Consider the following 23,651-nt stretch of genomic DNA (forward strand, 5'->3'; position numbering starts at 1 on the left):
CTGACGCGTGCGCTGCTAGTATTTTGTGCTAACAAAAGACTTACTCCACCTTTAAGGAGACAGAGAAAAACAACACAGAAAACAGTCAAGAAAAGTAACGCAAGACGCACATTTAATACACAGACCGGCGCCAATATGCAAATAAACCCCGCCCTAACTCCTCCCACTTTCTCCAAAAATCCCTCATCGCAGGCAGTAGCAGAAAATGGCACAGCCCCCCCCCCCCCCCCCTCCTATCTGTTAGGTCCACAATATGGTCCATCGTGTATTATCAAGGCAAAAGTAACGCAGTTTGATTGCAAACATGCACCGTTGAATGAAACCAAATATCCCATTGAAATCCATGGGATTTTTATTGGGTACATTGATTTTGCTCCAGAATTGCACTACTTATGCATGAATGCAAATGTCCCTTATGTTTAAAGAAACATATGGTGCAATTTGGGGGCAAACAAATGCCCCATGTGTATCAAAGAAAGAAAATTCTATTGATTTCAACAGGAGTTTGATCTTTGGTACAATGGAGCAGATTTTTTGCCCCAGATTTGCACCACTTTTGCCTAAATACATATACCCCACATTGCTGTAATGAGGAATAAAACCGGGATACACCATCTGCAGTGCTGAGTTATAAATAATTCGCTGGCCATATTTCAATGACCCTGACAATATTTTATTGCATCAAAGTTTCCTGAATAAAAAACTGCTGGGGGATTTGGATAAAAAGGGAAAAAAACACAGGCAATTTGTAGACATAAAATTACAGGTGGGTCTACACTATGGGTTTAATTATAGACAAAATACTGAATGGGCAACTACTGTGTTAAGGATCCCTGTGTTGGGTTTCCATCTGAGACTGAGGTACCATTATTGATCTATTGAGCCCATGGTCCTTACACTAGCTGAATACACCAGTGAAAAAATCAGGTTTCTGATGTGTGGTTGTCCGTACATTCCTCCCCGGGTCGGATCTGTATCGCGTTTGTCAGGTGATTTCCACACGCTATCCGCACGTGCTGAGGTCTGGCGGGAATGGGCAGTGAGATGGTTCCCGTTAGACCTGTGTCATCTCGGGCAGCGAGCACGGCATCCTTTATAGCAAAGAACACAGAGCAACCCAGGAAGAGGGATGCCTCTTCAATACCCTGTAAAACAAAACAAATATAATCATGGGTGTGACATGATCACTGGCTGCGTCCCCCCAAAGGCGGACAGCCTTTGGCGCTGCTGAAGGGCAGCTAAAGCGTGTGAGCTATTTGCTGATGTTAAAGGGTCTCTATTTCAACCTGAAACTTACCAGCCCTTTTATCTCCTATACCCAATTTTCCAACTCTATCTGTCCATGAAATGTATATGAATTGACTGTACAACCTCAACAATTAAGGTTGAGCGGTTAGTATTTTTCTGTGTTTGTTGAAACCTAGTCTGGAGTCAAAATATCCAGAACTGCTCACGTTTGAGCAGCTGTTGATGTCTCGATCCCAATTTAGTGGAACACTTTACATATTCAATGACTGCAAGTATTGCGCATTAGACCGATGGAACTCTAAGAAATGTGGCAATAAAGGTTTTTCTTTGTCAATGAAATTGTTCCTGATATTAATAACATTGTCCAAAATCCTAATCTTTTTGTCTGCCAATATATATTTTCTCACAGGTACACTGGAGATAAATAACATATTTATAATTGTTAAAGGCATTAGCTTCAAATGTCCTCGCCAAATTATAACCAGTAAACAATTTAGAGAAGGCCATAAACTTACAGGCCTTACCTCTAGGTATTTACAAGAACCCCTAAGGCAGGGGTGCTCAATTCTAGTCCTCAAGCACCCCCAAGAGGTCAGGTTTTCATGATATCCCAGCTTCAGCACAGGTGGCTCAATCAGAGGCACGGTTAAAGTCTGAGCCTCTGATTGAGCCACCTGTGCTGAAACAGGGACTGATTTAGCCACCTGTGCGGAAGCTGGGAAATCCTTAAAACCTGACTTATTGGGTGGGATGACGACTGGAGTTGAGCACCCCTGCCTTAAGGGGACAACTACAAAGAAGAGAGTGTACCTGTACTCTCCAATGTGGTTTGAGTAGATAAAGAACACACATTGTTATTATTAAACATCCTGGGAGCTAATAGATTGCTTATATTATTGGCCTTCCTATAGATGATAATCTTAGATTTATTTGGTAAATGTGGTCCCAGAATTTTGTCCAATTTGAGTATATCCCAATGTTTAACAAAACTTTGGTAAGTATGATTGCTGAATGTATTATATTGAGTAATAAATGAAGTTTTACAATAAAGATTGGCCTGTAAATGTTGTTGTTTTTTCGATCTACGACTGTTATTATTGTACTTTAATCATTGTATTCTATCTATCTTTCTCATTAACTTTTATCATAGCTGGTTTAACAATGGGGGGGCTTAAAGACGTTTTGAGAAAACAACCTCCTAAAAGCAGGCGTGTTGGTGTAAAATCTTATCATCTATACAATTACGCTTAAGTTTGAAAAATTGTCCATTATGGATATTTTGGGTCCATCTCCAGTAAAGATTGCTGGAGGGATCAAGATAAGAGTTGACAAAGACTACACAATTGTCCTCAGCACTCAATAGATTCAAGTCTTAGAGGGGTATCCAGAACTCCCTACAACCAGAATGATGCTATAGCACTCAAAATTAAAAAAAGATTATTTAATTGACAACGCATCCAAGATCAAAGATATACAATAAATACAGGTGGAAAGTGCAACACATCCAGTTGAAGATATAAAGTGCAAATCTGAAAGTGCAATATAACACCAAAGCTCAAAGCAGCATAATCATATAATGGTAACCTTAAGCTTAAATGATCCAATCACCTATTATACATTATAAATGCTCAACTACGTATAATCACATAATGGTAACCTAAAGCTATAAGGATACACAAGCAGATATACAGTACTAATCCACCACTTAAAAAACAGAGCACAAAAGAAAAAGTGTATAGGGTTTGTAATGCTATGCAAAAACCAACCTAATGGTACAGAAAAACAAGAACACAGGCCTAACAAAGAGGGAGAAGACACTAAACAACACTGGGAAAACAAAAAATGAACAGGGGGGCAACATTAACACTTCGGAGTAATAAGCCCTTTCAAGGCCCATTCCCACATGACCCTAATGGATAGTGGTACTTCCCTATAGCAGGAATGAGAAAACATCCTGTAGTGTCCCCTGTAGCAGCGCATAAGAGTTGACATAAATAAATACTGCTGCAAACTCGTATTTCCCTCCATATAGATTCTAAGATCCAAAAAGTAAATAAATGTGGTACTCTGCTCACAAGTGCAATGTACAGTCAAATCATTGCTATAAAGGATTGACAAAAGACACAAAAGAACTCTCATCTCCAGCCCAGAGTAGGAGCACATCATCAATGTATCTCCTCCACAAAATAATCGGTGAAGGAGATACATCCATGGGCCAGATGGTCACATCCGCCCACCAACCCACATATACTGTAGGTTGGCAAACGAAGGGGCAAAGTGAGAGCCCATGACGTACCCCTAATCTGGAGAACATGAAATCAAAACTAAATTAGTTACGTGCAATATGACAAATTTTCTTTGAATTTGAGGTAACGTATTATCTTTTTCAAAAGATATCCGACAGCATCAACCACTGGGAGATATCATCTTTATTCAAAAGATATCCGACAGCATCAACCACTGCAAGATGAGGGATGCAAGTATATAATGATTGAACATCTAAGTAAGTCAATAATTGGCTTCCACTCAAAATCTTGAAGAATCTGTAATACAGATGTCATATCTTTTTTTTTTTTTAAAGGATGTAATTTGGCCACTAAGGGCTATAAATATGTAGAAACATAATGTGAGAGGTTACTTGTAATTAAATTTAATCCAGACATGAATGGACGGCCAGGATGTCGGTCAAATCGTTTATGTTTTTTTGGGAAGGTAGTATAATACAGGAACAGTAGGTTCTGTAATAATAATATGTCAACTCTATTGGTAAGAATGTTATACCGATAAGCCTGAGATAATAACAATTGAAGTTGCTACAAGTTATTTGATGTGCCGTTGATTATTTTTATTTTATGTAAGTGCTGTAGGCTTACTTTTCTTAAATTACTTCTTATTTTTATTAATATTTTGTGCGCTCCTCTCTCATTTTCTTTTATTGATATCAAAAAGGGTGTGGATATCTGTCAGAAAAAGTTTTACAAGAATAAGATGGTATGTACTAGTTGTCTCCAGGTCAATAGAACTTACCTTATATGAGCAGATTATGTATGGGTTTGGAGGCGAGGGAAGCAAAGACACATTGAGCTGCCCCGGTGAACTGCAGGTGGTTGCAGTCTGAGATTTATCAGACGGAGTGGTATTAAGAGATTCTTGGAGAGAGTACTTTAAATCTTCACTGGTAAAAAGTGCAAGACCTTGAACAAAAGCGCCTTCAATCTGTCAGATACAAAGATACAACGTTTTCTGGTAAAATAGGCCGAGTTAACATTCACGAATACACGAAAGAAAAACATCTCATGGCTACAAGCCAACTTCTGGCAATGTTTTTTTAATTTTACATAGGGGATAATTAAAGAGCTATATCTTTGACTGTATATGTGGTTCAATGCAAAGTTCAGAATGTAGGGACTTTTAGGGAGTCATTGATAAGGTGTTTAGAAAAGTAACTAGATTGGTATTGTCTCTTTAAGACTATGCTAGTTAGTGTGGAGATTGAAAGTGCCCCACACCAACTAAAATAGGTTTTAACATCAACGATGGCTGATGATCTGCAGGTTGTACAGTATGTATATGTGTGTTAGTGTGGATGTTCAGCACAGATGTGTAAATATTAGTTCATGTATAATGAAGAGCAGAAGAGCTTATGTATCAGTCTCAGAGCAGCAAAATGTGGCTGTTGTCCTGGAACCTCTCTGTATTTTGTCCTAGTTCTGAGGCAGCCATTACTCCTCGGTGTATTGTTGCAACAAATGTAACTTTCTTGTTGGCTTCTCAGCCAGTTGCCTTGGCAAACCCCTTGAATTTCTCATTTAGTTGAGCTATTCGTGGCTCCCCCTGCTAGTTGGCACTGCCAGATTGTATTTCCTGTTAGTTCAGACTAGCATGTTTTCTTTTAGACCCAGCAGCCATTGTGGATAGTCACAACTTGTCTATTTCTTGGTAAAGCCATTGTAATTTACCTCTCCCTTACTTTTGCCACCTGCCCAGTTCCCCCCTTTTGTTATTGTTGTCTTTGCAATAAAAGTACAAAAGAAAGAAGATTCTATGTGCATCTACAGGGAGTGAGTTAAACTGCCTGCCTCTACTCACTTGCCACAGTGAGCTGGAGTCAGAACAGCTATCCTGCACCATATCAAAACAAGATACCCATTTTATTCTGTGGGACCTTAGTACTTCATAAGTCGGATGTACAGTAAATAAAAATACCACTTGTGCTGCATTTGCATGTCTCAGACAGGTCTGCAACCTGCTTTTCCCCATTCTCGCGTAGCAAACAGTGCTTCCACTGCAGCTGGAGATTCTGGGTAATGACCTGCAAATGAGCAGTGTATCATTCTACTTCTTAGCCATTTTAACATGGGGCCCTATAAGCTTAGGCCTGGCGTATTACGCAACTTTTCAGCCCAACCTGGGTATGCAGTAAGTCTGATGCAAACCTTTTGCTACAGTTCTGCAGCCAGTGGACTTTTATACGTACTGACCACAGTGCATATATATATGTGTGTGTATGTGTGTGTGTGTGTGTGTGTGTGTGTGTGTACGTACTGTACATTTGTATGTGTGTGTTTTGCAGCTGCAGTATTACGACAACTAAACACAGCAGATACAAAATAGTATAAAAGTCTCAACCTACCTGTTCAATATTCAGAGCTTTATTAATACTGGAACCAACATCCATAACAACATCTGTTCTCAAGTTCTGTAATGAAAGTACAAGGGTTTATGGCACAACTGTACACTGACAGTTTATGTGTATTTCTTAAGAACATGCAGTGGTACACAAACTGAAATAATGCTTTGTGGAACAATATAGTTAAGTACAGTCAAGAGTGAATGAATTGCACCAAACGGGAAAGCTCCAGTTGCTTTCAATGGGATTCCTTTCTTTACTAAATATGGTGCAGTCTTTTGCACCAGTTTTTCCCCAGCATTGAAGCCGGGAGACATTTGGCGCAGATTTACTAAACAGCACTACGCCTTAGGACACCTCAAAGCAGCATTACCTTCAAAAGCCTATATCTGATTTATTTAAGAAAAACAGTTATGTAGTATTAGATAACACTTATAAGGCCTTGCCCCCGCTGCCTGCTACAGCGTCCGCTGTGGCGGACGCTGCGCTCACGAGAGCCCTCCCCACAATGGCGCCGGGCCCGCTGCGAGGGGGGGCCGCAGTGCTCGCGCGAGAGCTACTCCTGCTCTCAATAGAATTGAGAGCAGGAACTCGCGTCGAGCGGCTAGGCACGCCCCCCGGCGATTCAGCCAATGAGGGCGAACCTGCCGGGTGATGTCATGGCCGCGCCCCCGTCACTCCTCCGCCACGCCCCCCCCCGGTCTCTGCTCCTGCAGTGAGCTGCAGACCGGGGAATCGCCGGAACGCGCAGCCAAAAGCGCCGGCGCGCATTACAGCGCCGTGACCGGGGCCTTAGCCTAATACTTACTGCATTCCCCTTCCACAATCTTTATGCCCTTTTTAATGGATTTTTAATGTATTAAGCTTCCTTGGGTGGCTGTAGCAACCATTTAGGAAGCTCTACACCACTTCCTCTTTTGAAATAGGCGGCCATATTGGATGCCCTGGGAAGCAGGATCTTTGCTGATCAATCACGGGAGAACGGATCGATCGGCAACTTACGTAATAACATTGCCTTAAAGGTAAGGACCTGTTGCATTTATTTCCAAACAAAAACTGTGAAGAGGCAATGCCACTCGGTTATATTCAGATGAATAAGCCTTTAAGTGCAGTAGGGCGTAGCATGGTTTAGTTCATTTTGTGCCTTTGCATTGTCTTAAGGATCTCAAATACATGAAATGTAAGAATATGGCTCAAGCAGGAAGCATTTTTAAGAGTAAACTGAACAATAGAACACAAGTTTAAATTGCCGGGTGCGGGTGGTCGAAATAGAAAATACCTATGTTTGAGCGAATAGAACGTACTCAGAAAAACTTACCAGAGGAAGTGATTGTGACAGTAGGGGCACTGCTGCTTGTATTAATAAAGGTTAAACCTGGCCATTGCCCCTATCTGTCTTAAACGATATTCAGGGGTTAACCCAGTATCCCTGGGCCTAACGTAATTTGGTTTGTGTATGTTATTGTGCAGATTAATATGAACATGTTTTGCTGCTGTCTTTGTGTGCAGGGCTGGATAATTCACTCAACCAGCCTGCGCACAAAGAGACAGGGTCCTGCTATCCAGGGTGTTGGTGGTGAAGTGCTCCAGCCATTCTTGGGAGTCGGTAGGGCTGCTGACAGGTCTGGGAAACAATGCCTCTGTGAGCCGAGCCATTGTTCAGCCCCGACTCTGAGGCACCTATCTCTGAGGAAACCATTGCTGGGTATGAGTCCCATAGGCACGATTCCTATTGGCTAGTTTGAATGTCCCACTCCACTGCAAGACCACATCTGTAGGCCGCCTGGCGCACACACATAAATGGTATGTACTAAAAAATTGTGTCTAAGCGCTACATAAAAGGGTTGAACCTTCGTCAAAACCATCCACCAAGTTAAACCTGGTGTACATTCTAAAAAGTCTGTTTATATTGTTAGTGCAGAATGAAGTTGCCACGTATTTACCAGAAATGTATTTGACGCAATGCGGACGTTCCAGTATACAGTATAGGTTAACAAAATGTATTATTTTTACAGTATGGCTACTATCAATATTAATTTCACTAATGTATATATAATACAAGTTATAAATAAAAAAATACACAATTCTGTTTTAATTTAAATTGTATTCAACGTGAAGTGATGCATCAAAACAATGAACTTTGCATTCAGGGCTGCCATCAGGGGGGTGCGCCAGGCCAATTGTCCCAGGCCCAGCAAGTAAGCAGGGCCCGGCTGGCTGAACTTAGAAGTAAGGCCCAACCGGAAGGAACCTTTCCGCCGGACACGCCAACAGCTGAAAGAGTGCCTTGAGCACCCACCCCCCGCTCAACAGGGTGTCAAGCAGCTGAACCGCCCCGCTTAACAACCTGGGGGCCCAGGTATAGACTTCTCTTCAGGGGCCCATCATTCTGGTGGTGGCCTTGTATGCATCATATGTATGATGTCACATAACAACCTTCTTATATACGTCACAAAGTTTATGATGGTTTGTCCAACATTTTAGCACTCATATCTAGATGCACACATTTTAGCACTCATATCTAGATGCACACATTTTAGCACTCATATCTAGATGCACACATTTTAGCACTCATATCTAGATGCACACATTTTAGCACTCATATCTGGATGCACACATTTTAGCACTCATATCTAGATGCACACATTTTAGCACTCATATCTAGATTCACACATTTTAGCACTCATATCTAGATGCACACATTTTAGCACTCATATCTAGATGCACACATTTTAGCACTCATATCTAGATGCACACATTTTAGCACTCATATCTAGATGCACACATTTTAGCACTCATATCTAGATGCACACATTTTAGCACTCATATCTAGATGCACACATTTTAGCACTCATATCTAGATGCACACATTTTAGCACTCATATCTAGATGCACACATTTTTTTTCAGATATCATTTTAGTCCATAGGCCCCAATGAGTTTAAATAATCTCATTCAAATATTTCTGTAGAAAATATCCACATTTCTCTTACCTTGTGGTCTCCTGTGCGACAATCTATCTCCACCTCAGAACACACTGCTCCAAATATAAAGTCTGGGCTCTCTGTCCCTTCCTTGCTGTCCCAGTCCAAGGCAGTATTAGGACTTCTGCAAAGAGAGGATAATCAGTTCACCCACAATGAAACATACTTAGCTACTCAATTTGTTATACTGCATCACCTTACAAAGAGGTGTCACTATTCCACTTTGACCTGGGCTAAACGCCTCATAGAAACAAGGCTCTTTTTAAACCACAGATAACTGGTTTATTGAGTACTGTATGTTGTAGTCAATGACCCTTATTCTAGTCAATAGCGCCGGATCGGTGGTATCTCATTTTTTATAATAAGAGTCAATGTATGACCATATTCAATATACAAGTCTAAGGATTGTACAGTAAGCGTCCGAACCAATGGACATTCACAAGTGTATAAAAAGACTCCTGCACCTTCCTGTCTCAGATAGCAGAACACTTGTTTGCGGATGGAATAATGATTACGTCATATATTCCTGCTCTTCCCAGGTATGAGTTATACTGAAGCTGGAGCTCTGTAACAAATGGTGGCTCTGTGAACCTTACCCCCTGCAAGACGTTGCTTAAGGCCTCGGCCAGGTAGGGAACGGGCGCACTGGAGCTTGTGAGCTGCACCCTGATCGGCCCAGCGATTTGTGGCCGATTAGGTGCGCGCGTGTCTGAGGGCGCAGCCATGACGTCACAGAGCTGGTTCGCCCTCATTGGGCGAACCGCTCACGTGACGCGCTTGCGAGCAGCAAATTCACACTGCCGTGACAGTAACTGGGTGGGTGGGTGACAGTGACTGGGTGGGTGGGTTGAGTGACTGGATGGGTTGAGTGACTGGGTGGGGTGGGTAACTGGGTGGGTTGAGTGACTGGGTGGGGTGGGTGATTTACCTTGACCGGGTGGGTGCTGCTTCCTTGCCGCCAGACGCTTCCACCCTGCCACCGATATCCCCGTGGCAGCTGCCCGGGCGGGAGGGGGCGCGGGAGGTGGGCTCGGGGCGCGCGCGGGAGGTGGCCTCGGGGGGCAAGACTGGCGGGCTGGGGCAGGAGGCTCGCAGGGGAAACTGGGTTGGCGCGCGTGGGGGAAGCTGGGTTGGCCTATCCCCTCCATCCCACGTTGGGAGTGGGGGGCGGAGCAGGGGGTCAGAGCGGGCCCACAGGCAGCAGGCCTGACACCCTGCTTGCCCTGCACATGCACGCTGGGACCTCGGCTCTGCGCATGCGCACGGGGAATCGCCGCCATTTTTTTTAATTAACTGGCGCCCGGCCGCGCAGGGGGCCTGGTGGCCGGTCCACTCTGACTAACGGGGCCCGGGACCCCAGTGCCCTTTGTCCCCCCCTGTTGGTGGCCCTGCCCACAGTGAGTACAGGCACAATGGATGTGCATGGATTCTTGGCAGTGTGTGTAGGGAAGGGGTTAATGGGAGTGTGTGGGGTAGGATAGGGGTTAATAACCATGTGCACTGCAGGAGGGACTCTCTGGAATTAACCTGGGAAGAAGGGGAAGGTGACAAGGCCCAGCAGGGTGAGTAGGTAATTAGGGAGGAGGTATCTGACCGAGTCCAGCAGGGTGAGCAGGTAATTGGGGAGGGGACATCTGATGGAATATTTTTTTTGCCTAATTTATTACAAAAGGTACAGTATATCTATTTAAATTTTTACTAATAGATGCTATACGTATCTGTAAGAGATGTGTGCAGAGGTACATATAATGAAGACTGATTTGGGTGAAATTATATCTTGGCTTTATTGAGCCTGTTCCTTTATCCAGGCAAAACATACAAAAACAACAAAATAACAAACCCCTATCCCTTTGTAAGGGCTAACTTACTTCCCTAGACCCTATCTGCAGGACTGGAGGGATATTGCAACAAATAGCCAATGTTTTGGTCCCAATGGACCGTCCTCAGAAACACTCAAATAGTGTTTTTAAAACTGGCAAATATTTGACTTTTGCCGCTTCCAAAGTTAGCATAATTGAAACCGGACTGTCTCTCTCTCTTTCATGCCCAAGAGAAAAGGCAGAGATGCAAATCCATATATCAAACGGGTGACTATGCGAACTCTATAGTACGCTACACTTTCGGGAAAACATTTCCGAACATGCGAAAATCTGAAATATTTTGCAACATTCACACATCTCTACATTCAATAGTGTATCCACACGCCATGCACAGATTCACACCCCTGTACCAGTATTGCCGTTACAATGTTTTCTTACCTGTAGTAGCCAGTGGCTGAAAGACTGATCCTGAGCCTGAAGGCTTCTTGCACCTAAAGAATGGAGAAACATGAGCTGGCTCAGTCTGTGCTGGGAGAGTAATCTAAGGCAGGGGTGCGCAAACTGGGGGCGCAGTGCTTACAGAGGCCCCGCGCTCATCCCAAAAGCATTTCAATTAAATGCTGGGGGAGGGCACCTGAGGCCTTTGTAAGTCCCTTACCTGGTCTCCGGCGGCTTCTGGCGATGCGTCACCATGGCAACGCGGCGTCAAACGATGCCACGGGGTCACATGATGTTGTGACATCAGAAAATGCCGGCGAACAGGTAAGGGAGAGGGGGCGGGGGGAGCAGGCAGGGGGGCGCCAACTAAAAAATTTGCGCACTCCTGATCTAAGTAAAGCACATTGGTATATTTAACTTTTTCCCTTCTAGACCAGGTCACTCAAACCATCAGCACTCTGTAGAAACTATGGCCCAGATCCATAACGCTCTGCTATGTCCCTCAACTTCATTTTAAGCTAACTTGACGTCTCGTTAACAGCTGTTAGTTATAATTAAATTATACTGTATGTTAATGAGGCTTTACAATAACAGCCCATACCCACTAAAGTCTGTTAAGGTTAATGCGGGGACATGACGTTACGTTAGTTGTCATACAGTACCTAAACCTGGCATTATTCTCATCCAGACACTGAAATACCTGTAAGGCTTTTACAGCCTCTGGATGGATGTAACATCCCGGTTGGGTATAATTACAGTACAGATTACATATCTCTATTTCCAGCATTATTTCCCTCTTCTCTCCTCTCTTTTTCAACTTTATGTAAAGACCTATTTCAGGATCAGAGTAACTTCAGGACACGCATTATGTCACGTTATTGGGAGATAACGCAACATTATGTTACAATAATGTAACTTTAAGCCTATGTTATTGAGATGTTGTTCAGACGTTGTTTTTGCATACAATTAGCTTTGAGGATACGTGTTAACCTCAGAGAACATAATGTCCATTCCTGATTTAGTTAATGAGCCCTGATTTAACTGAACTTTTTGTATCTTGCCCATTTAAGGTTTGCCATTACCATGTGATGAGTAAGCTTACCAAACCGTGAAGACACATTTACAGAGATTCTTAACATTTCTACAGCAAATAAAATAATAACTTGTCCTTTCCTACACATATGAGGTTCTTAATTAGAAGCAGATAATTAGAGCAGTTGAGCTTTAAAAAGGAGAAAGCAGAAGGACTATATTTATTTCAGGGAAATATTAAGGAGTCTCCCAGATAAATGGGTCATTGAAACTAAAAATGGTACATTGAACAAGTTAACATGAAATCATCCGCATATACCATTAGCTGGATGTAGTCAAGCGCTGGCCAGCTGCTGCTCATATCTCTTGCCCTTACAAGCAGATACATTGTATAATGTGTTAGAACGTGCGTTGTTTTGCTTCTGGGAGTTAAAGGCGCATCCTATGAATGGGACACTCACCCAATCCTTCCAGGTGGCTTCAGGGTTCATGCTGATGATTGGCTCCAGGCGCTGCAGGAGGGTCTGACAAGCGTCCTGCAAAGGGCATCATACTTTTAAGTGTGAACAGTTGCATTTTGCTGGACTAAAAAAAAGTATGAATTTTATCCTAGGACAACATGCTCTCACAGCTATAACACTAACTCAGGGAGGGGATTTAATGGATAAGTACCTAAGAGTAGATCATTGGCGTTGTGGGTTCTCTAACACAAAGAGAATTAACCCTTCAGGTGCAACTGATGCCATTTTTTGTTGCAATGTGTTGCATGCCTCTCTGGCTCTAAAGATATTAAGGCAGCAAGCCCCCCTCCCCAGAAACCTATATGAGTTTTAACTCACATAATCTTAGCATTTTGCCCCCTGATCAAGTCCTGCTCTTTTATTTTTTTGTGTAATAAAAAATGATTATTTTCTTTCTCTCTAGGTTCTACAGTTACCATGGTAACTGTGCTGGGCTCTGGGGAGAGATCCATTTTAACACTTAATAATTAAAACACTTATATCTCCTAAAGGGAGCAGCAAATTACAAATAAAAACAGCATTGGAAAGGGCTAGAAGATATCTTAAAATAAATAAAAGTAAATAAAATGAGGATCAGCACGAGCTGATGCTTTAAATAGGGAGCATGTGTCTTTACCTGCACTGCCATTGACTGGACTTTAGCTCCACCAGATGGCGCTGTAACAGGGGTGTCCGATGCGATCATTGTACTGGTCTCGCAGATCTGGACATAAGACACTGGTATCCTTAACTCACGACTGGCGACCTAAGTGAGTGAATGAGATATTACTTTAGCTGATGGCAATTGCACTGGATCTTCTGTATCAGCAACTCTTTTACTGCTGAAGCCCTTTCGTGGAAGCTGAAACGTGATGGAACATGCCATCCCTATGTCATAAATGAAGGCTAACTTGTATCAAACAGATTGTTTCCAAAGTGTAGCGATCATTGAACAATCTACACTGCTAGAGTCTTCATCAAATGTAATAAAGACAAGAAAAAAGAAGTAATACCACAAATTGATAGTTCATGTCGTGCTAGTATATTTCTGTTTTTTGTTTGTTTATTTAAAATGTTGTTTTTGCCGAGTCTCACCACAAGCGCGCATGGCCAGAACATTAAAGGGAAGGCCAGTCACAAAGGCACAAATTCTTGCCTCTGTGACTACGGACAGATGCCCCAGTTTACTTTAAACAAAGTTCAGGCTTCTGTCATCTTTGGGGAGCTCATCCCAACACAAAAGTGTTCCCCTGTCAGCAGCAACCTGTTCTCAGGTGAAGTTATTGTGGTTGCTTTATTTAATAAAGGACTCTTCTGCCGTGATATAAAAGCCTCGGGTGCCATTATTACTAAAACAAACATCCGCACACCAAGACAGACGAGACTCAATCCTGAAAGTAGCAGAACCGACACCAATAACAACCCAATCTGACTAAACATGTGATGCTCAGCTTAGGCCTGGAGAAAGTGGATGTGAATAAAGTATATTAATACGGTAAATCACATCATATTCGTGCCAAAAAAACTCTATCTTGAACTCCACCTATTGTTTAATTTAATCACCCCTCATGTCACTTGCTGTATTTGATGCCGAAGCAGCCAAAATAATACAAAAACCTCTTGATTCACTGATAAAAGACTGCAAAACAACACCAGATGTATTTAAGAAAAGGTATCCAATTGAAAGCAACTGGAGCTTTTCCTATAACTCCTAAATAACCCCAGTGATGACTCTGTTTTATGGGTGTGACAGGTGTGATGGGAGGGGGTAACCAGGCTATACAATAAACATTTTGGTTACCCCTGCTCCGTGTATAAGGGTCCAAGAGAGTTAGCTTTTGGACCCAGTAACATTGTATGATCACATTATGCTGTCTGTAATAAAACCATTTTTTGTGTTTTTCCCTTTCCGGGCATGCAATCAAGCAGGGATTGCTAGGGTATGAGTTTCAAGGTTTTTTTTGGAGAGGAACCGTTGACAGAATGTGCCTAGGAGGTTGGGGTCTGGAGTTGTCGGTTCCTCTATAAATGTACCCAGGAATCATGCCTAATTCTCGGATACATGTAGGCACATTGTCCCGGCAATATCTCCCCTTGAAAATGCAAGCGCGACTCACCAGTAGGGTACCCTGCTTCAGCACAGCCCAGAAAGGAGAATGAGGCACAGGGATAAATAGTTATCCCTGTAGCTGAGGGAATCCCAAGGTTAAGGGGGGTACCCCAGGTAGTGCCAAGGTGACCCACAACTAGTATAGGATTTGTGGGTGCCCCAACCGTATATAAGGTTGGGGGGGGACTCTGAGAGTCCAATCTGAGTCACATGGAAAGTGTGTGGGGAATAAGGCAGATAAACAAGGGGGGAAGGGGAGAGGGAAGTGTACTCTGGCAACAGTCAATTGAGAACTGGCTGCTGGGGCAAATATTTGACAAAAGCAAAACCCTATAAGAAAATAGGAAAGGAAAAGGGAGGCCCCTATTGTAGCAATCCTAGTTCTAATGTAATGATGAAGTAAATTAAAAGTTAAACTTTAATACTATTAATAGTTAAAATAACGTTGGACAGACTAACAGGTAAACAAACAAAACCCACACCCGCAGTATGATGATATTCCTGTGTTGGCAGCAACGAGTGCTGCTAAGAGTAGTAGTCGACATTACATTTTGATACTCCATCAGTCATAAAACTAGTTTATTATACCATTTTGGGCATCTATCATATTGCTGAACACAGTCTTGCCTGATAAGGACGATTTTCCCCAAATCACTAGTTACTATCTCAATATAGGCTGTCCTCTGATCCTTATACTAACGGATCAGACCAGTACCCTATAGCTGTAATTTCGACTACTACTCTTAGCAGCACTCGTTGCTGCCAACACAGGAAATCATCATATTGCGGGTGTGTGTTTTGTTTGTTTACCTGTCCAACGTTATTTGAACTATTAATACTATAAAAGTTTAACTTTTCATTTACTTCATCATTACATTAGAACTAGGAGTGCTACAATAGGGGCCTCCCTTTTCCTTTCCTATTTTCTTATAGGATTTTGCTTTTGTCAGATAGATAGATAGAAATAAAACGACAACATTTTTCCATTTCTGTTCCCTGTCCCCCAAGACTCAGAAGTGTATTAAAATATACTTTAATGTAATGTAATATGTTCTTTACATTTGGAACCGATGACCAAACAGGCAGCCTGTGCAAACCCATAGGCGCCGGTATGTCTGTTGAACATCAGAGTTCAAAGCAGTCAGAGGATGCCCAGAGGTGTGAATAGCATTTGGTCAGCGGGGAAAGGCGGAGTACCAGGTCCGGAGATCAAAGGCAGTCCTCCAGGATGCCACTTTTTCTGCCAGAAATGGCGGAGCCTGCCTAGCGGGTGGCATTGAGATAGCCAGGGAGAGAGGTGGCAGGCTAGCGCATGTCTCTTGGCTATTTCGGATTTCCCACTGACCCGACTTTTCTAGACGGCTTGGCTCTGATTGCCTGCTTGGGTACGTTCCCACGCGTTGATTAGCTGCTCAATTTTGTGAATGAAACTGAAAATACTATAAGAACCTGTGAGCCAATCAGATTTTGAATCCCTGGTAGTAAGAGTGCGGGCGGGTTTTCAAAGTTGCTTCTGTGTGAATAACAGAGCAACCGGCTTCGATTTCGAGCCTGAAAAGTCTGCCCTCCAGAGTCTAAGTCCAGCTTTTTGGGCCCAAGCTCTCAGAAGAGAACGTAGCGTTGGCGTATGGAATTTTATGCCGATTTGGGTTCCAGGAGATTCCGGGCTAAGTACTGGTCAGGGTAAAACTCTCCCATAGAGTTCCTTGCACCTAGGAAAGTTTAGTTTTTGAGCCAAGTCCCAAAGTAAGCGTGTCTTTTTGTCTGTATTTTGTGTTCATTGTTGAATGAAAGCAAAAATAAGTTTGATGCTCACTACAAAGTGGTAGAATTCTTTCCGGGCCATACAAAAGTATTAGCTCCTTATGAATATTAACCCTTTTACTGGCAGCTTAAGGGGTAACAGAAGACCGGTAGCATAATACAGTCACCTGCATAATTTGAGTGTAGCTGTCTTGTTCCACCTCATTTCCTCCAGGGGCTACGAGCACCCAGCCATCCCTATAAATATGAACCAGCGCAGCTGCCTAGGAAACAACAAAACAGCCACATGAAAGCGCTTGCAAGTGGTGGAGAGGAGATCAGTTCCATTAGAACGAATGCAACTAATGTCTTCCCCAGCACCGGGAAAATGTCTTCACAGCATATTGACAAAGTCTGCTCACCTGACTGAGGAAGTCTGCGATGAATCCAACTGGGAACATCACCGGGATAATGGAAAGTCCCTTCTTTTTCCAGGGGTGCTGCTTGTTATAATCCTTCGCTGCCACTCTTCTGTTGTGGTATGAAGATCTCTCCACACACTCATCCCAGCATTTCAACACACCTGTGGCATCAAACTCGCGTTTGAAGGAGGTGTGGCTGGTGGCTTTGTGCAAATTCATCTGCCGTACCTGAAAAAGGAGGACTTTGTTGTATTTGACCAGAAAAAAAACCATTGATGTGACAGTATATAGTAAAGCAAGTTGCAAATACTTTATTTACGGCATTACTGTGAAATATATGTATTTAGTTATCCGGTTAATCTTATTTATTACCTTCTCAGAGGGTAATCTGCATCTGTCTGCTACAGCATCTATCCAAAGCTCTGAAACCATTGCTGTCTGAGGGAAGCTGTATCCCCTGCCAAATGTATTTGAAGGCAAATTGGTTCTGCAAGCAGCTGCGCAGCATCTGATGTTGGCGATACTGTAAGCATTTTGTGGGCTGAGCAAAGACACTGTGAGGACCTTAGTTTAGCAAAAGAAAAAGGTTACAGAACAAAATAATGTAAACACATTGCATGGTAAGACAAATGATAAAAGTATAAACCAGTGGCAAACAACATTGGCCGGGCCCTCAAAAGGATATATATATATATATATATATATATATATATATATGTGTGTACAGACAGACATTGCAGCCATGGGTAGAAGCTTCTCCCCCAATCCCCCCTTCAGACTGCTGCATAATGCCAGTGTGCTGGCGAATGCTGTTCCACTTCTGTCCTTACACAGGTAACTGATTAGCACAGGAGAGGAGCCACACAGTCAGTGGCGGATTTAAAAATAAGCTGCCCTTATGCACTTACTTGGTGCTGCCCTCCTCCTCCAGCATCATTTGATGCCATGCCGTCCCATTGCCATGGCAACGCGACGCCATGTAACATCACGTTGCCGGCCACGCATGGTCGATCAGCGCTTGCCAGTTGCGCATGCACTGCCGGCAAGCATCGATCACGCATGTGCACTCACCGTTGGTAAGTGGATCATGCATGTGCTGCCGGAAAACACCGATCCCACATGCGCACGAGATGCTGGCAAATGCCGACTGCACATGAACGGGCGGCAAGCTCACATCTATGCTGCCTGGGCCTTATTTGAAATCCGCCACAGCACACAGTATTTATCAGCACAGTCATTAAACTACTGAGGAGTGGGGAGAAGCTATGATACACACCAGCAATATCTCTGCTCCCTCTGCACTGGGGAGAGAGGGCGAGCGGGGCTGCTAGCACGGGCGGCGGTGGGGGGGGGGGCCGCTGGTGACACCCCCCTGTGGTTTAAGAGCATTTGGAATAATTGTAATAATACGTTTTGGTTTACAATGCTACTAGTGAGTATAGACAAGCACATAGAAGAGTAATGGAGGGCAATGCACTTCTGTCTAGAAAAGCTTCCAATCTAACATAGTTGCCTAATGGGAAAGCAAAGCAACTTGGAAATGTCTCCCTGTAACTGTATTTTATCATTACCAACTATGCTAGGAGGATCTTCCATACATGCAGTAAAGTTTCAATTAATAACTACAGGTGCCAGAACACTATTCTATATAAAAAAAAAGCATCCTAGTGCTCTAGTACTGAGTTTCTTGGTGAGTAGTGCGTTTCTCATGATCACAAACACTATAAAGTGATTGAATAGTCCTCAGCCAGAGAACACACCACTTATCTTCCTGTTAAACAATATCCATCTATTTCAGGACTCTCCAAAACTGCATCACACATGACTTAAGGATGCCATTAACTCACCCCCCACATAACCATCTAACACCAACCCATGCCAGACTGCCCTTTGCTATGTCTTGAGCCCACGGAAACATGTGATTTGTGACCCCCAGCTGGCTGGAAAACCGGATAACCGGCTCAATCCACATGATATATATTACCTTGTGAGAACACCCATTCCATTGGTCATTCTGGCCATTACACCACTTCTACCAAGCTCACAAGGCATTAACCCACTTGCTGTCCCAGGACCCATTGTGGCAATCTCTAAAAGCCCCTGCAAGCTGTGACAATAATTACACACCTATATTGTTGTTTCCTTTTTGTTTTGTTACCCTTTTAAAAATAAATATGAACAGCAGTTGTTGCAACAGATATAATAACATATACACCCGGCAATGCCAACACCCTATCCAAGGATTAACACAATACGCTTATTTTTCCCACAATACTAAAACAACAACAACAACGGACGAGACAACTCGCAAAGCTCCCAGAGGTAAGAGGAAGGGGCCACCCCCTAACAAATGCCTATCTACCCTCCTGGATACCCCCTCAACCATTCCTGATGCCCCTGTCCTTAACCTTATACAGCCACACACTCAGGGCCTACCAGTGGGGAAAGAGGGGGAGAAGGCACCACAGTCATGGGCGCCCTATGTTGAAAGCTCCTGGCTTACTGACCTAGAGGGGGTACATGAAACTTACTTTGAAGGATTCATCCGGTGTATATCCAGCATTGAAGTAATAAGTAACATCCAGTGCCACAATCCTCCCATCATTCATGAAACCAACCTTGGACAAAGACAACAGAAAAATTACATGTTTAAAAAGAAAGATTAAAATATAAAAGTACATACATGTCTCAGTAAGTTACTACATGCGCTCAGCTGCATGGAATACACTGTGTATCCCAACACATATATAAATTAGATTGTATACTCATTGGGGTAGGGATTTCTCTTTCCCAATGCATTCTTGTATGTCTGGTGCTTTTATTCCTCCATCACATGTTCTGTATTTTGAATTCACCACATGTTTATATTGTAGAATACTGTGTGCGTGGATGGTTATTTAAAAACATAAACTAATGCATAATGAAGGGAGATATTGATGCATATTTACTAAGTATGCCTATGACATAAGACATACTCCAGTTCAGAAATACACCTTTTGTCTCATTCAAGTGAATGGCTGTGAGGTTTCTTTCAGTGCTAGAAGATGTGTTGTTGGATCTCAAACACCTGAAGAAGATTCTGGGTAAAAAAGAGAGACGGCGTTTGTTCATAAATAGACAATTCTGTGTTTTGATTGAATACTTGTCCAGTGGAACCAGCAAGGGATGAATTAATATTCCAAGGCACTAGCCAACCAATTAAATAAATAAAAGCCCCAGCCAACCAATTAAATAAATAAAAGCACTAGCCAACAATATAAGGACTATATAACACAGTAAATGTAGACAGCTAGAGCACAGAAAAGTGCTTAAAAGAAAAGTAAATGTGGATGAATTATGCGTCTTTGTATTACCCTGCTGAATATTCCATTTTGAGTGACCTATAGGATGTGGTTAGAAGAGGCCAGGATCCCTAGCCTTGGATGTGTATTGAACGTGTGGAGATACTATTACCTGCAGCACAGATCTAATATACTGCTATGAATCTGCCATCTCTGCTCTTCAGAATTTGCACTTTATCAACTTCTTCTAGGTCATCTACTGTACCTGTATCATGAAATATGGCGCTATGTTTTATATTTTATATTCTTCTCATATATATATATATATCTCCGTGGACCTCACAAACTATGTTTGTTATCTTTTAGCTGATCAATTTTTTGATCTGGGTATATTGATGTGTTATTTATGTAAATATATACATTAGTTGTGATTAAATTTGAGATCATCTCAGTCTAAGTATGTATTTTTATTATTATGTTATCTCATTCAGATTGCAGCAAACAAACACAGAATTGTGTTAACATTATGGCATAACCCTACTTACTAAATATGGGCATTTAACTTACCTTGTATTTTCCAAGGAATGGATGCTGGTGTCTGGATATTGATGTGTCTTGTCTACGCCCCAGGACCCAGCGCACTATCTGCCCTGTCCTGAAATTGAAAGACGGTCTTATTCCTTAGGGTCAGGTAGTCCAGCAACAATCAAAGGAAGATGCATCTACAGTACCTATGTATTAAGAACCGAGCTCCGGATTGGCTCCACAGGCTGACTATAAGGGAGCAAAATCTACATGATGGGCAATATTACAATGGGATATATCAATATTTGTATGTATACATGTATAATATATTTTGTGTACCAAATAAATCACTAGGACTGTACTGGCATAAATCCCTTCTGTACAACAAACATGTCTATGCATCGACCAAGAGAAATGTGTGCTGTGGCCCACCGTACTGTTCTGAGGAGCAGAGCTGCGGCGTATGTAAGAACAGTTTCTTGCATCTGATGCAGTGTGTTAGGTTTACGACACTTCAGATGTGGAGGATTTTTGGGGAGCGAATAAAAAGGACAAAGAGTGGTGAAGGGAGACAGACTGCGATACATCTTATTATAATATGTGCACCATGTAACTCCTCCCCAACTCCTCCTACTGACGCTCCATGAATCACAAGCTGGGGCAGAAGGGGCAAAATTGGAGCAAAATACGTTGATACATTAGAGAAGGATGAAAATGCCCCAGTTCTGTGTCAAAATTGCCTTGCTACATAAATTCCCATGTCATGTGTCTAAGACCCAAAAAAATAATGAAGATGTTTTCAACTATTGGTTGTAATAGACAGACACACGCATCTTTTATGTTCAGTAAAGCGAAAGTTTCAATTTGATTTTTAGCGATGTCGCTGGCGACAAGGCCAGTGACGTCACTAAAGGGGGCGGGCCGCGCAATTTGATTGGCTTGGTTTAGAGACAGTCACATGTGGCGACAGTCTCTAAAAAAATCAAATTTACCCGGCTTCCAAATTTTTAGTCGCTCCATCGCCGTCGCGCTTACTATAAGCGCTTGCGACAGAGTCAATGGATTTGTTTCGGAGCACGTCGTGTTGCTATCACAAGGCACTATAAGCGCAGCTATAAATATAAAATTACTATAAAATAAATTTTATTTAAAGCGACTGTCGCCACCGACGTCACCAAAGGGGGCGGGCCGCGGTCTCTGATTGGTTTAGAGACAGTCACGTGTGGAGACTCTCTAAAAAAATCAAATAGACCCGGCTTCCAAATTTTCAGACGCTCCGTCGCGCTTACTATAAGCACTGGCGACGGAGTCAATTGATTTGTTTTGGAGCGATGTTGCGTCGCCGTCGCCAGGCGCAGCCTTAGATTTCAAGTGGCTCTCCACTGAAGCAGTTCAGCAATCTGGGCGCAGTGCACAATGTCTTGGTTATAAGGTGTATATAAAACAGGCACTCCAGGTCTTTCATACAAAGGTCTTCATTTTATTAGTTTGAGTTCTCTGTGGTGCATATATGTGGTGTGTATATGTATATAATGCATGCTTAGTATGTGTGGTGCACGGTGTGTATGTGATGTGTGTGATAGGGACATGTAGTGTATTTATTCATGCTGTGTGTATCTGGTGTGTGTATCTGATCTGCGTGCCTGTGTGGTATGTGTATATGTTTCTGGTGAGCGTTTTAATTGTGTGTACGGAGCTTGCTTATTGTATGCTGTATATAAAGTATCTGGTGTGCATCTGTGTACAGTGTGTGGGTCGACTGATTCTTGGGCCGGTCTTTAGGGTTTGCCCCCCCGGGCTAAAATTTTCCAGCCCCTGAGTTGCAGCATAGTATATTGCAAGCTGTCCGATCATTATAGGGCAGGGCTGCCTACATACTGTAGGTAGGGTAATCATATTTGCCACGGCAAAAAACAGGACAAATTTCACGTATGCGCGGTTGGCAAATGACGACTGCACGTGTGTACGTCGAGCGCTGACTGCTGAAGAGTTCTTGCAAACCGCACATGTGCGATCTGTACTTGCTGGCTACTCGCGCGCATGCGAGATCGGCACTTGCCGACTGCACAAGCGCATGAGTGATCGCCACTTGCTGACTGCGCATGCGCATGAGTGACCAGCAAATGCCATGCGCGGTTGGCAAGTACCGATGGTGCATGAGCATGAGCAGCCGACAAGTGCAAATCTCACATGCGCAGTCAGCAATTGCCGATAGTGCATATGCGACCAGCAGGATAGAAAACTGGGACAGCACCCCAAAAAGTCATCACAGAGGCCTAGAAACCAGGACTGTCCCGGCTAAACCGGGACATCTGGTCACCCTATACATAGGGGAAGATCCCCCCCACTTGACTGACAACCCACCCTCTGGCTCACTAACTTTAGGGCCGTAACCCCCTACCCCATGGGACCAGGTCAAAAGTTAATTCCAGGGCCCCAGCTTTAGGGGTTAATGTGTCAACATGCTGCAGAAGTAAAAGGAGCAAATATACATTGGCTAATTACAATCCTGCGTGGGAATCTGCTCAGTGAGCTGTATTTTGTTAAGACCATCTGGAAAATTATATGCACACACTCAGTCTCTCTGCTATATCATTCTGGATGGCCCTCCGCCGATTTAAACTTAACATGGCAAAAACAGAGCTCCGCATACTTCCTCCCAAACCTGGCCCCATTACCTCCTTCCACATTAACCCAGTAGCCCAAGCACGCTGCCCAGTGGTCACACTCGACTCCTCTCTCACATTCTCCTCTCACATTCAAAACGTATCTAAAACCTGTCGCTTTTTCCTCCACAATATCATAAAGATACACCCTTTCCTCTGTTGCTCGACTGCTAAAACTCTGACTCAGGCCCTCATTCTCTCCCGTCTCGATTACTGTAACCTCCTGCTGTCCGGCCTTCCTGCCTCTCACCTG

At 43.1% G+C, this 23,651-nt stretch overlaps 1 protein-coding gene across 2 annotated transcripts in view; it reads right to left on the reverse strand.

The window, feature by feature from the left end:
• Positions 1 to 205: 205 nt before the first annotated feature.
• The window catches only part of LOC142499393 (aldehyde oxidase 2-like), a 72,230-nt gene continuing 48,784 nt past the window's right edge, over positions 206 to 23,651 (reverse strand). For both annotated transcript variants that reach the window (XM_075608690.1, XM_075608689.1), the window contains exons 17-28: positions 20,775 to 20,862; positions 19,458 to 19,544; positions 17,299 to 17,490; positions 16,927 to 17,154; positions 16,693 to 16,788; positions 13,289 to 13,417; positions 12,613 to 12,687; positions 11,120 to 11,172; positions 8,871 to 8,985; positions 5,882 to 5,947; positions 4,276 to 4,464; positions 206 to 1,145 (exon numbers count right to left, since the gene is read on the reverse strand). In XM_075608690.1, coding sequence (XP_075464805.1) covers positions 924 to 1,145; positions 4,276 to 4,464; positions 5,882 to 5,947; positions 8,871 to 8,985; positions 11,120 to 11,172; positions 12,613 to 12,687; positions 13,289 to 13,417; positions 16,693 to 16,788; positions 16,927 to 17,154; positions 17,299 to 17,490; positions 19,458 to 19,544; positions 20,775 to 20,862 — 1,540 coding nt within the window. In that variant the 3' untranslated portion in view covers positions 206 to 923. The remainder of the gene's footprint in view (positions 1,146 to 4,275; positions 4,465 to 5,881; positions 5,948 to 8,870; positions 8,986 to 11,119; positions 11,173 to 12,612; positions 12,688 to 13,288; positions 13,418 to 16,692; positions 16,789 to 16,926; positions 17,155 to 17,298; positions 17,491 to 19,457; positions 19,545 to 20,774; positions 20,863 to 23,651) is intronic.

The sequence above is a fragment of the Ascaphus truei genome, chromosome 7 (genome assembly GCF_040206685.1).
Source record: "Ascaphus truei isolate aAscTru1 chromosome 7, aAscTru1.hap1, whole genome shotgun sequence".
Lineage (NCBI taxonomy): Eukaryota > Metazoa > Chordata > Amphibia > Anura > Ascaphidae > Ascaphus > Ascaphus truei.